We start from the raw sequence: 12,337 nt of genomic DNA on the forward strand, positions 1-12,337 counted from the left end.
CGAGGTTGTTTATGCTTATCACTCAGACCAAAACCTGGGAGCCTGTCTTACACTCATTTTTTTGTCTTTTGCCACACCTAGCACAAGGTACTGTGCTTAGGAAAACAGCAGCTTCACTGAACATAATTCACATCCTCTAGTTGAAAGTCAATAGCAAGGCTCCTTCCCTTCCCCAGCATCTGAGCTGTGCGGGTCCAGTGAGACACACATGGGCAGGGGCGGGTGAAGACCAGGGGTAATTCTTCATTGTGAGCTTTAGGCTTTCCTGAGACTCAAACATGAGAGCTCAGAATTTACCAAGACACGGAACTAAATACAAGAAGGCCAGTTATCACTGTAAGATCCTGAACACAGCATATGACCTTGGCGTAGACTTTTCATGAGGTTTCTGTGGGCATTGCAAAACCACAAACAGTGGTAAACTCATCTGCCTTGTTCTAATGGGGTTTTTCTTTCAGTGTACAATTTTAATCCCCAAATGAAAGCAGCTTTGGCCGATTCAATTTTCTTTAGTAAAAAGAGCATTTAAACTTAACCAGCTGAAGTTCAGACCTCACAAAAGGAGCCTTTCCTCTGCCCGGCTTCACAGGCAAATATTCTTCCCCCTGCTCTCTCTTTCAGCGAGTTGCCGACCTGGAGCAAGAAAATGCCCTCCTGAAAGATGAGAAGGCACAGCTTAACAACCAAATCCTGTGCCAATCTAAAGGTAGGTACCAGAGGGCAGGACTTTTCATTTTGGATTTTAAGTTCTTTTCCACACGAATTTTCCCCCAAAGATTTCTACGAAGCGTGTAGTTAGTCCGGATGCTGCAGTGGGGAAAGGGTTTCATCAGGAGAGAGATGAAAAAGAAGGGTGATCTTTAAGATCCCGCGACATTTGGTTTCAGGAGTTTTAATCACCTGAGCGCACAGACTCACCTAGCATGGTCTTTAACTGTTTTAAATTTCCCTTTAAAAATTGTTTCTTTCCACTGATACGAATCAGAAGTTTTGGTGGGAGAAAAGCCCACCCATGTTACCTTTTTGCCTTCCCTCCTTCCCCCCACCTAACCTGCGGCCATATCTCCTCGCATCTCCTTTAATCTCTCTGCACAAGAACCTGAAAGACCAGGAATAAGGAAGAAACTCTGGAACAGAGCCTGGGTTCTTCCAGCATTGCTGCCAGCGGTTGCTGTGACAGTTGTTGTAAGAGAGAGTCTGGCATGTTAGCCGAGCGAGTTGTGCGTGCAGCTGGCTTCTCTCCCCAGCCCCTAGGGGCAGAGTGGGCTCTCCCCCGCTCCGAAGACTGCAGCCGAGCCTTGGGAGCACTCCTCCCTGGGCTCTGCAGAGGGTGAGGTCGCTGAATAAACTCGCCGAGTATCTGTGTCGTGAGCTTGTTGTGGGCAGCCTTTTAACAAGAGTTTAGTCGGCAGGCATGAGCGGTCACGCTCGAGGGGAAGCCATGCCAAGCAGACGTGCAGCTCCGTGCACTTGCTTTCCAGATGAACTTGCCCAGACCTCCGTCGAGGAAAACCTCCTGATGAAGAAGGAGCTGGAGGAGGAACGCTCCCGGTACCAGAACCTCGTGAAGGAATATTCCCGGCTGGAGCAGAGATACGACAACCTCCGGGACGAGATGACCATCATAAAGGCAAGGAGGGCAGTCCTCCCGCCCACCGACTTCGCAGCCCTTGTTCTCGCGCCGCTGCCCCTGCAGTGCCGTCTGGCACAGCGATGCCCGGTGATCGGTGCTGCACGAACAGTGTCGCCTCCCCGTGTCAGTTCTCACCCCTCCCGCGGGTAGATCTCACACGAGCAAGTAGCTGGGCAGTGAGTCCTTCCCAAGGGCAGCTCCTTTCCCAACTTTGGGGTCTTATGAAGATCTCGGTTAGGACTTGAAGGAAAATTCCACCCATGTAAATGTGTTCTCTTTCTTGTTTCCTACTCTGGGAGAATCCCTGTGTGGAAACAGGAATGGCGTGGGGAGCACAAGCTGCGGGGGGGCCTGCAAGGGTCTGACGGTTTCTCCTAACCCTCGATGCCACGCAGATACAGGGGAACGTTTTCATGTTTCACGATTTGTCATTCTCTTTTACCCCATGTAACTATTCCCTCCAAAAAGGCGTATTCAAACGAGACTGAATAAGTTAATTGTATCGGAACCAGGAAGAGAAGCTGAGTAGGAACATATATAGAAATCTAAAATTTTCCTACCAAGATCAGTTTTTACTCTCAGCGCCCAATCAGATGCAAGGGGGGAAAAGAGTCATTTTTAAGTGAACAGTATAGATGATAAGCTCTATTTCTAATATGCTTACTATTTTCAGAAACAGAATTGGTGGAGTGTAGGTTGAAGCAGGGGCCTTGAGGGGCCGGTGTGCAGTGTTCTCTTCAAGAGGGAGGCAGTGACAGGACTGTCTGTGTACTTCAGGCTGTTTGGGGGTGAAGGGTCTTTTCCCCAGGACTTTTCAGAGAAATTGGCCCAATGTTAGGGGTTTGCATTTCATTTACAGGGAGCACAGACCCGCTGTAGAGCTGTGTTCTCTTCCAAGTGTCATTTTGTTGCTTAGCCGTCGTTCCAAGAAACAGTGGTACCTATTCTTGTTGACAAAGGAGGCAAAAGTCCAATTCTAGAATCTACTGTTATTTGAAAAATAATGGTTCTTGTTAACATTAGTTCATTATGTGTTTTCACATGTTTCTCCCTAAACAGCAAACCCCAGGCCACAGGCGGAACCCATCAAACCAGAGTAGCTTAGAATCTGACTCTAATTACCCCTCCATCTCGACATCTGAGGTCGGAGACGCAGAAGATGCCCTCCAACAGGTGGAGGTGAGTAAGACAGGCTCTTGGCTCTTTGTCCGTGCTCCAGTGGGAGGGTCTGTGACCTGTGTGGAGCTTCTCCCACCAGCGCTGTTCTGTTTCTGGGACCACAGTTCCCCGGGCTCATTCCTGACAGCAGGGTCACTCGAACTGCGGCGGACTTATAGACGGTTCTCTGGAGTTAATGTTTACTGTGCAAGGCAATATATTATTGTTCCCACTCTCCATAAAGGAAGATCCCTGATTCCTCTTGCAAAACTGAGGACCTGTTGCAGAGAGGTGAAATAGCTGGAACAGCTGAGTCATTAAAAGGGATATAATTTATCACCCCATTCAGTATCACAGCACATATAGTAATATCAACAGGAAAATTTCCCTCCCTGACTTCGAAATCTGGCTAAAACTCAGAGGACAGCAACAAATATTTGAAACAACAGATATTTGCTGAACGAAATGTATCTTTGTCAGTAATAGCCTCTTAGAGTCACACAGTGGTCTTTATAGTCTGTGTGTAATTTTATTAAAGGTACATAGACACACAGTTTTTCCTCTGGCATTTGAAAAGCAGAAAATCACAAGCACGTAAAACCGTATGAAACACATGAAGATAGATGTGGAAGAGGGACGGTTATAAAAACAAATGTGCTTTGATCACATCCTGGTGCCAGGCGCTGCTGGCGGGTACTGGAGAAACAGGTGATCGAGCCAGAGAAGGTCCCTGCCCTCATGGAGCTTGTCTGATGGAGAGTTAGACACTAATCAGTTGACGGAAGAAGCTTATAATACAATTGCGAGTACCGTTAAGTGCTGTAAAGGAAAGTGAAGGATGGTGAGAGATGGCGAGTGATGGAGTAAAGGGTGGAAGGATAGAAAAGGAGGTCCTCCAGGTAAAGGTCTGTCTGCTGCACAGTTTGCTGTGGTTTGCTGCCTGCTGTATGTGCTTAGTAAGCATTTAATAAATGCTGGCTTAAGGCCCTTGGTCTTGCTTTGCAGTCTCCTGAGTCTGGGTCCCAGAGGCTTTGGTCAGCCTGAACTCCAGATGCACCACCCAGGTGTTTGTATATGTGACGGTTTACCTGCAGGCATAAGCACTTCCATCAGTGGACTTATGGTCTTCCGGGAAGCTGAGGCTGGTTCTTGGGATTGGCCAGAGCAGCATTCATTAAGTGCTGGCTGAACCACATTATGTTGTCCCTTATGTACAAACATGTACTTTTAAGATCCATGTGGATATGCTTGTGCCGATACAAATTTTCCATGCACACCCACACGTGACAGACCCTGGAGGACAGACCCAGGCATGAATCTGAAGGAAGAAATCTACTGGGAAATTGATGCTGCAGGATCTGTTGGATAAACGGGTTCCCTGGCAGAGCAAGCATTGATTTTGATTCAAGGTGCAGTCAGTGGTATTCGACAGCACGTTTAACAGTGATTAGTAAGCACGTTGATCCTTCATCAGGAAGCATTATATCCTGAGTTTTACAACTTCTCTGTGTGAGACCATTTTCCAGAAATGAGCTCTTTTTTAACTTCCAAATAAAAAGGCTGTGTCCTTATCCATTTGTTCCTAGAGTATATGATTGGTCATCTTAAGTGGCTCACACAGGAGGAATATAAGTGGCTGAGACTCAGATGTTACGTGACAGAAAATGAGCCTGGAGCACCAACTTTAATATGAGAATGATAGTTCGTTGGCATTGGCTTTGTCTCAGAGGCGTGGATTGATGTTTGGGAGGGAGAGGGAGGACAGACGGCCGACGGAGACAGCTGACCCGGGGGGTGCCGTGCGCTCCTAAGGCATCTGTGCTATTAAAACCTCTTCTTCCTGCTCCCTGTCTTCCTCGGAAGGAAATTGGCCTGGAGAAGGCGGCCATGGACCTGACAGTGTTCCTGAAGCTGCAGAAGAGGGTGCGAGAGCTTGAGCAGGAGAGGAAGAAACTGCAGGTGCAACTGGAGAAGAAAGAACAGCAGGACAGCAAGAAAATCCCGGTGCGTGAAGGAGCTGCGAGCCCGCAGGGCCGCACCCTGAGGGTGCTGGCGTCAGAATGACCCAGCTCACTCCTGCCAGGGCTCACGGGGTCAGGTGTGACCACGAGAGGTCGTGCTGGGGCTGGGTTTCAGGGAAGAGCGTCATCTTGTCTTGATGACGTATTGAATCTTCTCTGCAAGTGCCCACACCACGCCAGTCGGACAGGAGTCAGCTTCCCCAGTACCTTCAGGGTAAAGGATTTCCAGTGTTGAGGCCAGCAGGGAGCCTGTGTCATTGTCACCCACTTGCAAAGAGAACCAGGGCGTAATTAGAGTATAAACACAGTTGACCTTCGAACAACTCGGGCTAGGGACGCCCAACCCTCTGCACAGTTGGAAGCTCACCTGTGACGTATAGTCGGCCCTGGTTCTGCATCTGAGGATTCAACCAATCACAGATTGTGTAGTGCTGTAGTGTTTACTATTGAAAAAATGCACGAATAAGTGGACCTGTGCAGTTCAAACCCATGTGATCCAAGGGTCGACTATATAGGCGAAAGTCAAATCTTAGAGAAAACCGATGCCTGTTTGTACCTGGAATCTGGTGTGGACTTGAGTTTAGTCCCATTGGGTCAGGGGCAGACCAAGTTTGCAGTCACCCAGGACTGCAGCCTCACCTCAATCTAAATTATCATCAGTATCTTGGGTCTTGAAAAGATATTTTTTGAAACCTTAGTGTCTCCAGATGTATCACTCCATCCCAAGGAGCCATTGGGCACCTGTGCTGCGCTCAGCACTGTGCTGGTGCCGGACTCACAGTAGGTGTTCAAAGTGTTTATTAAATGAGGGAGATACAAACAGAGGAGAAATCCCCCCATTGACTAGATTATAAATTCGAGCAATGTGTAATCTAGGTCAGGAGGACCAGACATAACACGGGTGAAGAATAAAAAATCACATTGGTAGTGCTCAAATAAATGCCAGGTTGAGTACAAACAGGTTGGTGCTGTAGGAATAGAGAGCGAGTGGTCCTCCACTTGCTATGAGGACCGCTTCTAATGGGATATGAGGCCGTTTCAGACATGGATCACATCATTAGCTGACCTCACTGTGGGTTTGTGAAAGGCCTTGGGTCTGTTCTCAGGCTTGAGTTGCCCCTTGCGGGGTTCGACCCCCTCCCTGCATCCTCAGCCCTACCCCCACCCCACCCCTACACACTTTCTCCTTTTGTAACAGCCGACTTCCCTTTCCAATCAAATGTGATACAGATGTTGATCGGTATTACTGGTAAATTCTTGGGGTTTTTCCTGAGCAGTAAGTGGGGAGGTAAATCTTGCTGATGGATTTAAATCTTTCAGGTGGATTAGATTCAGAATGGAGGGTGAAAGGATTAGGTTTATAAATGACTCATTCAATTAGAAGAGAATCTGCCCTGACAGGCAAGCACAAATCAAATAGATGAAAAGCTGCACAGACGTCAGACAATGCCTGACGTGAAAGTTCCTGGCCGCCCAGCTGTCCCTGAAGGCTCACTCGCCAGGCTCCCCACTGCAGAAATGCCAAATAATTTTGGAATCTTGGCTTTAGGACTTCTGCTTGTCTCGAAACCAGATAAAAAGGGGTATATCTTTCACTAAAAAATAATCACTGAGCAAAAGTTAGAACCGCAGGCTTGGCTCGCAGCCCTGTAACGTGCATCGAGGATCTCTGTTTAGGAAGAATGACCTTGTTCCTGCCAGAGTTTGGTAAGAAAGGCAGAGTATGGAATCCCTCTGCAGAAACCCTGAAACTGAGCTTTCAGAGATCCTGTTCTAGTTCTGCCCTGGGTCCCAAGAGAAATTCTGAGCCACCTAGGTCTTTGGTCTGGAGTGATATGGCCCAGGTCTTGGCTATAGAGAGAGGCCAGGCTCTGGATGAGGGATGACAGGGAGGTCCGTAGGGAGCCTGTCAGTGAGGGAGGCACCAAGCCTGCCATGAGGTGGGGCCTCTGGGACAGCCCATCCGTGTGTTTGACTTCCCATCCAGCTGGCTCCCTTTCCCCGGGCCTGGCAAAGTCACCATGGCTATCAGGGGGATTCCAGTGGGCTGTCCACTTAGAAACATAACTGCTGGTCCACCCTAGTACAGCTCCTCAGATTTGGATAGATGGTCTCCATTTTCCAAGAACCTAACGCACTTAACAATAACCCATGGTCGTGTGGCAAGCCCGTGCTACGTAGAACACAGGTGCAGGCCTCTCCCCGGGCCGGCGGGTCATGAGCCGGCCCTGAGCAGTCACATCCCCTACCACTGGGGATAGTGGGAGACGACGCAGAGACTGGTAGCCTGGAGCGTCGCTTTCCCAGGTTGCAGACTGGAAACAGTGCAGCCAGTGTCGCAGACCTTGACCTGGAAAGGGCTGCTCAGATCCAGCCCCAGTCTCCAAGCCTGGGGCCCACCTAATCCAGCCACAGCTGGACTTCAGGTTGCTAGCACTGTGGATATCTGATTAAGCACGGTCAGGTTTTAGCTCCAGAAACCCATCTTATTCAGGGGCTATCACTCACTACTTGAAATCACGCCTAGCAGTGAACCATTTGTGAAGGTGTTTCTACCCCTTCTCATTGGACAGGTCAAGGTCAAGTCCAGTAGCTGCCGAACAGTGAGAGGAGTCATCGGCCCAGCTGAGTCCTAACGGGCTGGTGCTCCCGTTGTTGCTGTCCACACCCGCCCGCTGTGGAGCTGTGAAGCCAGACAGCATTCACGGTGCTCCGTGGCGGGCCCGCTGTCACACTGCCTATTGTGGAGCCACACAGGGGAAGCAGGCTTCTCCACAAGGCGCCTTGAGTGACCTAGTTGGGAAAACAGTACACATGTGCACACACACACTTCCCCCCAGCCACCCAAAAAAAACCGAAGAGGGGCTCTTAAACCTCATAATAAGTACATCATTGTTATATGTTAACCTTCCTAATAAGCACACAGGTCTAACGGTGCTGGTTTCCTAGGACTACTGAAACAAAGTACCACGAACTAGATGGCTTAAAACAACATAACTTTATTCTCTCATAGTTCTGGAGACCAGGAGCCAACAGTTAAGGTGTCAACAGGGCCATGCTCTCCTAAAGGCTTTTGGGGAGGATCTGCTCCATGCCTCTCTTTGAGTGTCTGGGCTGCTGGCGGCCCTTGGCATTCCTCGACCTGCAGCTGCGTGACTCCAAGCTCTGCCTCCATCTTCAGTTCACGTGGTGGTGGTGGGGGGCCTTCTCCCCTTCCTCTAAGGACACCAGTCACATCAGACAAGGGACCGTCCTAATGCCCTCATCTTGACTTGATTATATCTGCAAAGGCCCTATTTCCAAACTGGGTGACATTCACAGGTACCAGGTCTTAGGACTTCGGTGTATCTTTTTGGGGACATGGCTCAACCCATAACACAGTGTTATTTGTGTTCAACCTGTAGGTGCTTGTGAAGATCGTGTGAATAAAGTTACGTAGGGGATGTGGGCAGGCAGGAGGGAGCTCCGTGGTGGCCTGAGGTAGTGAGCTGCATCTTGGCAGGAAGGAGGCGGACATACAGAGGGTGGGAGTGCCGGGCACAAGCAAGGGCAAAACAAGCTCGTCCTGACCGTGGTGGGAAATCGTCCTGTGGAACAGCTGCCTTGCAGCCCGTGCTCACCTCCTTGCCTCTTCATCCATGCAGGCGGAACTGCCAAGCAGTGACTTAGATGTGGACCAGGATGCAGATCTAGCCTACAATAGTCTGAAGGTAAGATTCTTGGAAGACAGGCTTCCATAACTCACCCTACGGAGGACGGATGATGGTGCTGGGCAACGGCAAGTCCAGTCCTGAGCTTCCGTCTACGCATAAGTGGAGCCGTAAGCCCACAGTTTCCCCTTCCCGCACTTGAGTTTCTTCATCTTTGAAGTGAAGGAAAATTTGTATTTACTCCAAACACCCCTGAGACAAAATGTATGAGTTTTCCACATCAAGCAATTCTCCAGTTCTCTGTGGACACCAACTAGGAGTCCTACAATTAAATTCAACTGTGGCACAAACTTCCGAGGGTTAACACAGACCCTGCTGGTTAGGGGCTCAGCCCCACAGGACTGCCCCCTCTTCAGATGCCAGTCACATCGGTGGGTCCCCAGGACTCTGCTACGATCATGAGTTCCCATGCCCCCCTCCTCACGTTTGATAATTTGTTACAACGGTTCACAGAACTCAGGAAAGCATTTTACTTACTATTACTGGTTTACTGTGAAGGGTACAACTCAGGAAAGGCCAGATGGAAGGGGTGTGACGCGTGTGGGAGGGGACTCGGAGTGTCCAGCCCTCTCCAGACACCTCCACGTGTGCATCAAACGGAAGCTCCCAAACCCTGTCCCTGAGAGGTTTTGTGGAGGTTCCGTTAACACAGGCATGATGGGGTTAAATCATTGGCCGTTGGTGTTTAACTCCATCTCCTGCCCTCCTCCTCCCCTTTCCTAAGGTCGATGGGTGGGCGGAAGGCTGCGGAGCTCTAACCCCAGGCTTGGGGCCTCCGGAAGCCCCCATCCTCCGAGAGTTACCTCAGCATAAACTCCAGCGTGGTTGAAAGGGGCTTACGATGAATAACAGAAGACACTTCCCTCACCTCATCACTCAGGAAATTCCAAGGGTTTAGGAGCTCTGTGCCAGGAACCAGGGGCTAAGACCAAATACAATAGAAGATGTTCCTCTCACCTCTAACACAGGAGGTTACAAGAGTTTAAGAAGCTCTTCCAGGAACCAGAGCCAGAGACCAAATATGTATTTATTATTATGTCACATGTATCTTACCTACCTGATACAGTTTCAGTTAGAGTAAAATGTGCCAGTGGAGTGGACTCACTCTGAAAAACAATCCAGACCAGGATGGAGATATGTAAGACCGAGGGCTCTCCCAGCGTGCCCAGCAGGAGGTGGCCAGGTGGAGGGTGGAAGCGCTCGGGTCTGAGGACAGGCCGGCCTGCATTTACTGCAGCGATGCGGCGTGTGGGTGGGGGTGGGTGGGAGGTACAGAAAAGGGGCGTTAGATGGGGCATTCCCCCTCCCCTGTCCTCTTTCCCAGAGACTTGGGAGTTGGGCATTTATGCAGTCTGCCAGGGCCACTCAGCCTCGTCCCACTTACAGGACTGCAGATAACTCTGGTAACAGCCATATTGCTCAGAACAGCCCTGAGTCATTCCCACAGCTTTTTGAACAACTAGGGCCACACTAATGGTATAAGAAGAGGGTGCTAGGTAGGTTTTTCTCTTTTCAATTATTGATTAGACTTACTTTCTCATGTGATAGTTAAAAGGTTTAACACCTTCCCAGGGGCAGGGGAGCCTCTTGCTGTGACAAACGCCTGTTACAGGGCTTTCTGTACACCATCCTTCAGCTTCCTTTCCTGAGGGAGGCTTAGCCCCAGAGGAAGGAAAGGAACACGGGATCTTGTTAGGCTTTCGGGACATCAGTCTCACCCCTCATTTTAAAGATGATAAAATGGTCTATCCCAGTGGTTCTCTTAAGAGGGGTCCTGGGACCAGCGGTGTCACTGGGATCAAGCCAGAAATGCAGATTCTTGGGCTTCAGCCCAGACCTGCTGAATCAGCAGCTCTGTGGTGGGTCCAGCAATCTGGGTTTTAACACACCCTCTGGGGATTCTGATGCCCACTCAACTCTGGTCAGAGCCAGAGGAAACTTCATCCACCATCTGGTCTCAGTCCCTTGAACCACACCTGAGAAAGCAAAGGTTCCAGGGGTACAAAGTTGTACGTCGAGCCAGAGTGAGGACCCAGGGCTCCTGCCTCCAAGCCAGTGCACCTTCATCAGGCAGTGCTGGCTTGTCCTGGGAGTGCACACTGCTAGCAGAAGGAAAATCACCCAGGCTCTGAGTGGAGTCTTAACTCCTGAACTTAATAACTAGACACACCAGTAATCACCACACCCCAGGGCCCTTCTCATTTCTGCAGAATCACTTGTCTCCATGCCTGGTCCCAAATCTCCCAGCAATGACCACGTGTGTGGTGCAGTAGTGGGAAGGACCCTGGACCAGCCTGTAAACTCACTGTGAGCCTTCTCTGCTCCATCCTCAGCTTCCTCGTTCATTAAGTAACAGGGTTCTACCCAATGACCTCCTAGCTTTGCGATCCTGTGGCTCTGTGATGAACGTGTAACCAGTGCCCAGTTATCCACGTTCTTGGTTTTCTGTGGGAAAGTTTGAATCCCATGTATTCCAGAGCCTTATCAGCAATTTATGTGTAATTATCAGACTTTAAATTATCTGATTTCATCTCAAACACACAGTTAAATATTTTACCTAGAAAATTTTAAATACATTCCAAAACTGAGTTTCAATGGTATTTTTGACTCTGTCTACAGGCAGTGTTTTCTCTGCTAGCACTTGCGATTGACGGCTTTCCGTATGACCAAAACAATGTTCTTGGTCTGTTCTCCAAAACACTAGTCCATGTGATGCTCCTTAGAAGAAAATGGCAAGGAGGCCTCTCTAGACAAATAAGTTTAGGATATCAGGCATTTTATGTTTTCTCTTGGAAAGTCAAAAGATACATTCACATATTAGGGTTCCAGGAAGTCCTGTGTTAACAACATGTTTAAAATTGTTAACCCAGCACTTCCACAAAGAAGGGTTTCATAGCCAGATACACCTAGAAATACGAACCCCACTGAATCACTTAGAGGATTGCGACCATACAGGCATCATGTCAGATCCTTGACACCGATAACTTGGGGGTCTGGGTTCAAGTTCAGGCCCCAGCTTTGACCACTTGCTGACATAGTCAGAACGTATACTGTGTGTCCCGTCGTTAACACGGGAAGGTTGCTCTTAGCTTCCCAGGTGGACGGGGCAGGTGGTTCAGGAAGGTGGAGGAGGAAGCCCCCCGGGTACGCTGCCCGGTCTCCAGGGAGTGATGAGTATGTTGCCGGGCTGCCTTCCAGAGGCAGGAGCTGGAGTCGGAGAACAAGAAGCTGAAGAATGAGCTGAACGAGCTGAGGAAAGCCGTGGCCGACCAAGCCTCAGAGCACAGCGCCGCCCACGGCACCCCTGACAGCTACTGCCTCCTGCTGAACCAGCTCAAGCTGGCCCACGAGGAGCTGGAGGTGCGCAAGGAGGAGGTGCTCATCCTGAGGACCCAGATCGTGAGCGCCGACCAGCGCCGCCTGGCTGGCAAGGGCTCGGTGAGGAGAGGGGGCCGCGGGCGGGGCACTGGGGCCACGCTGGGGGGAGAGGTGTTTTTCTTACGTTTCTTTACACAGGAGGGCCTTCAACCTAAAATAGCAGAGTCCTTTAGAGTCTCCTCTAAAAGTAGAGCAAGGTGCCAGCTGTCCTCCCAGCATGCCTTTTCACAGGAGGCTGCTGGAAGTTTCTAGGATCTTCTGAAGTTACCCAGTAGGAACAAGCTCAAAAGGAACGAGGCTCAGAATTAGAGTAAACCTGGGCCACGGCCTGAGCAGCCCCCTTGGCCTGGTTTTTTCACCTCAGGTCTTGCTCCTTGCTATTTACTTTGTTTCCCAGGTAAAGAAAGCCTTCCTTCTCTCTCAGCTCTCCCAGGGTG

At 49.8% G+C, this 12,337-nt stretch overlaps 1 protein-coding gene across 2 annotated transcripts in view; it reads left to right on the top strand.

The window, feature by feature from the left end:
* MYO5B (myosin VB) overlaps positions 1–12,337 on the top strand; it is a 386,602-nt gene that overhangs the window by 344,508 nt on the left and 29,757 nt on the right. For both annotated transcript variants that reach the window (XM_067699124.1, XM_067699125.1), the window contains exons 23-28: positions 622–706; positions 1,482–1,630; positions 2,693–2,812; positions 4,655–4,795; positions 8,457–8,522; positions 11,721–11,960. In XM_067699124.1, coding sequence (XP_067555225.1) covers positions 622–706; positions 1,482–1,630; positions 2,693–2,812; positions 4,655–4,795; positions 8,457–8,522; positions 11,721–11,960 — 801 coding nt within the window. The remainder of the gene's footprint in view (positions 1–621; positions 707–1,481; positions 1,631–2,692; positions 2,813–4,654; positions 4,796–8,456; positions 8,523–11,720; positions 11,961–12,337) is intronic.

The sequence above is a fragment of the Pseudorca crassidens genome, chromosome 12 (genome assembly GCF_039906515.1).
Source record: "Pseudorca crassidens isolate mPseCra1 chromosome 12, mPseCra1.hap1, whole genome shotgun sequence".
NCBI lineage: Eukaryota > Metazoa > Chordata > Mammalia > Artiodactyla > Delphinidae > Pseudorca > Pseudorca crassidens.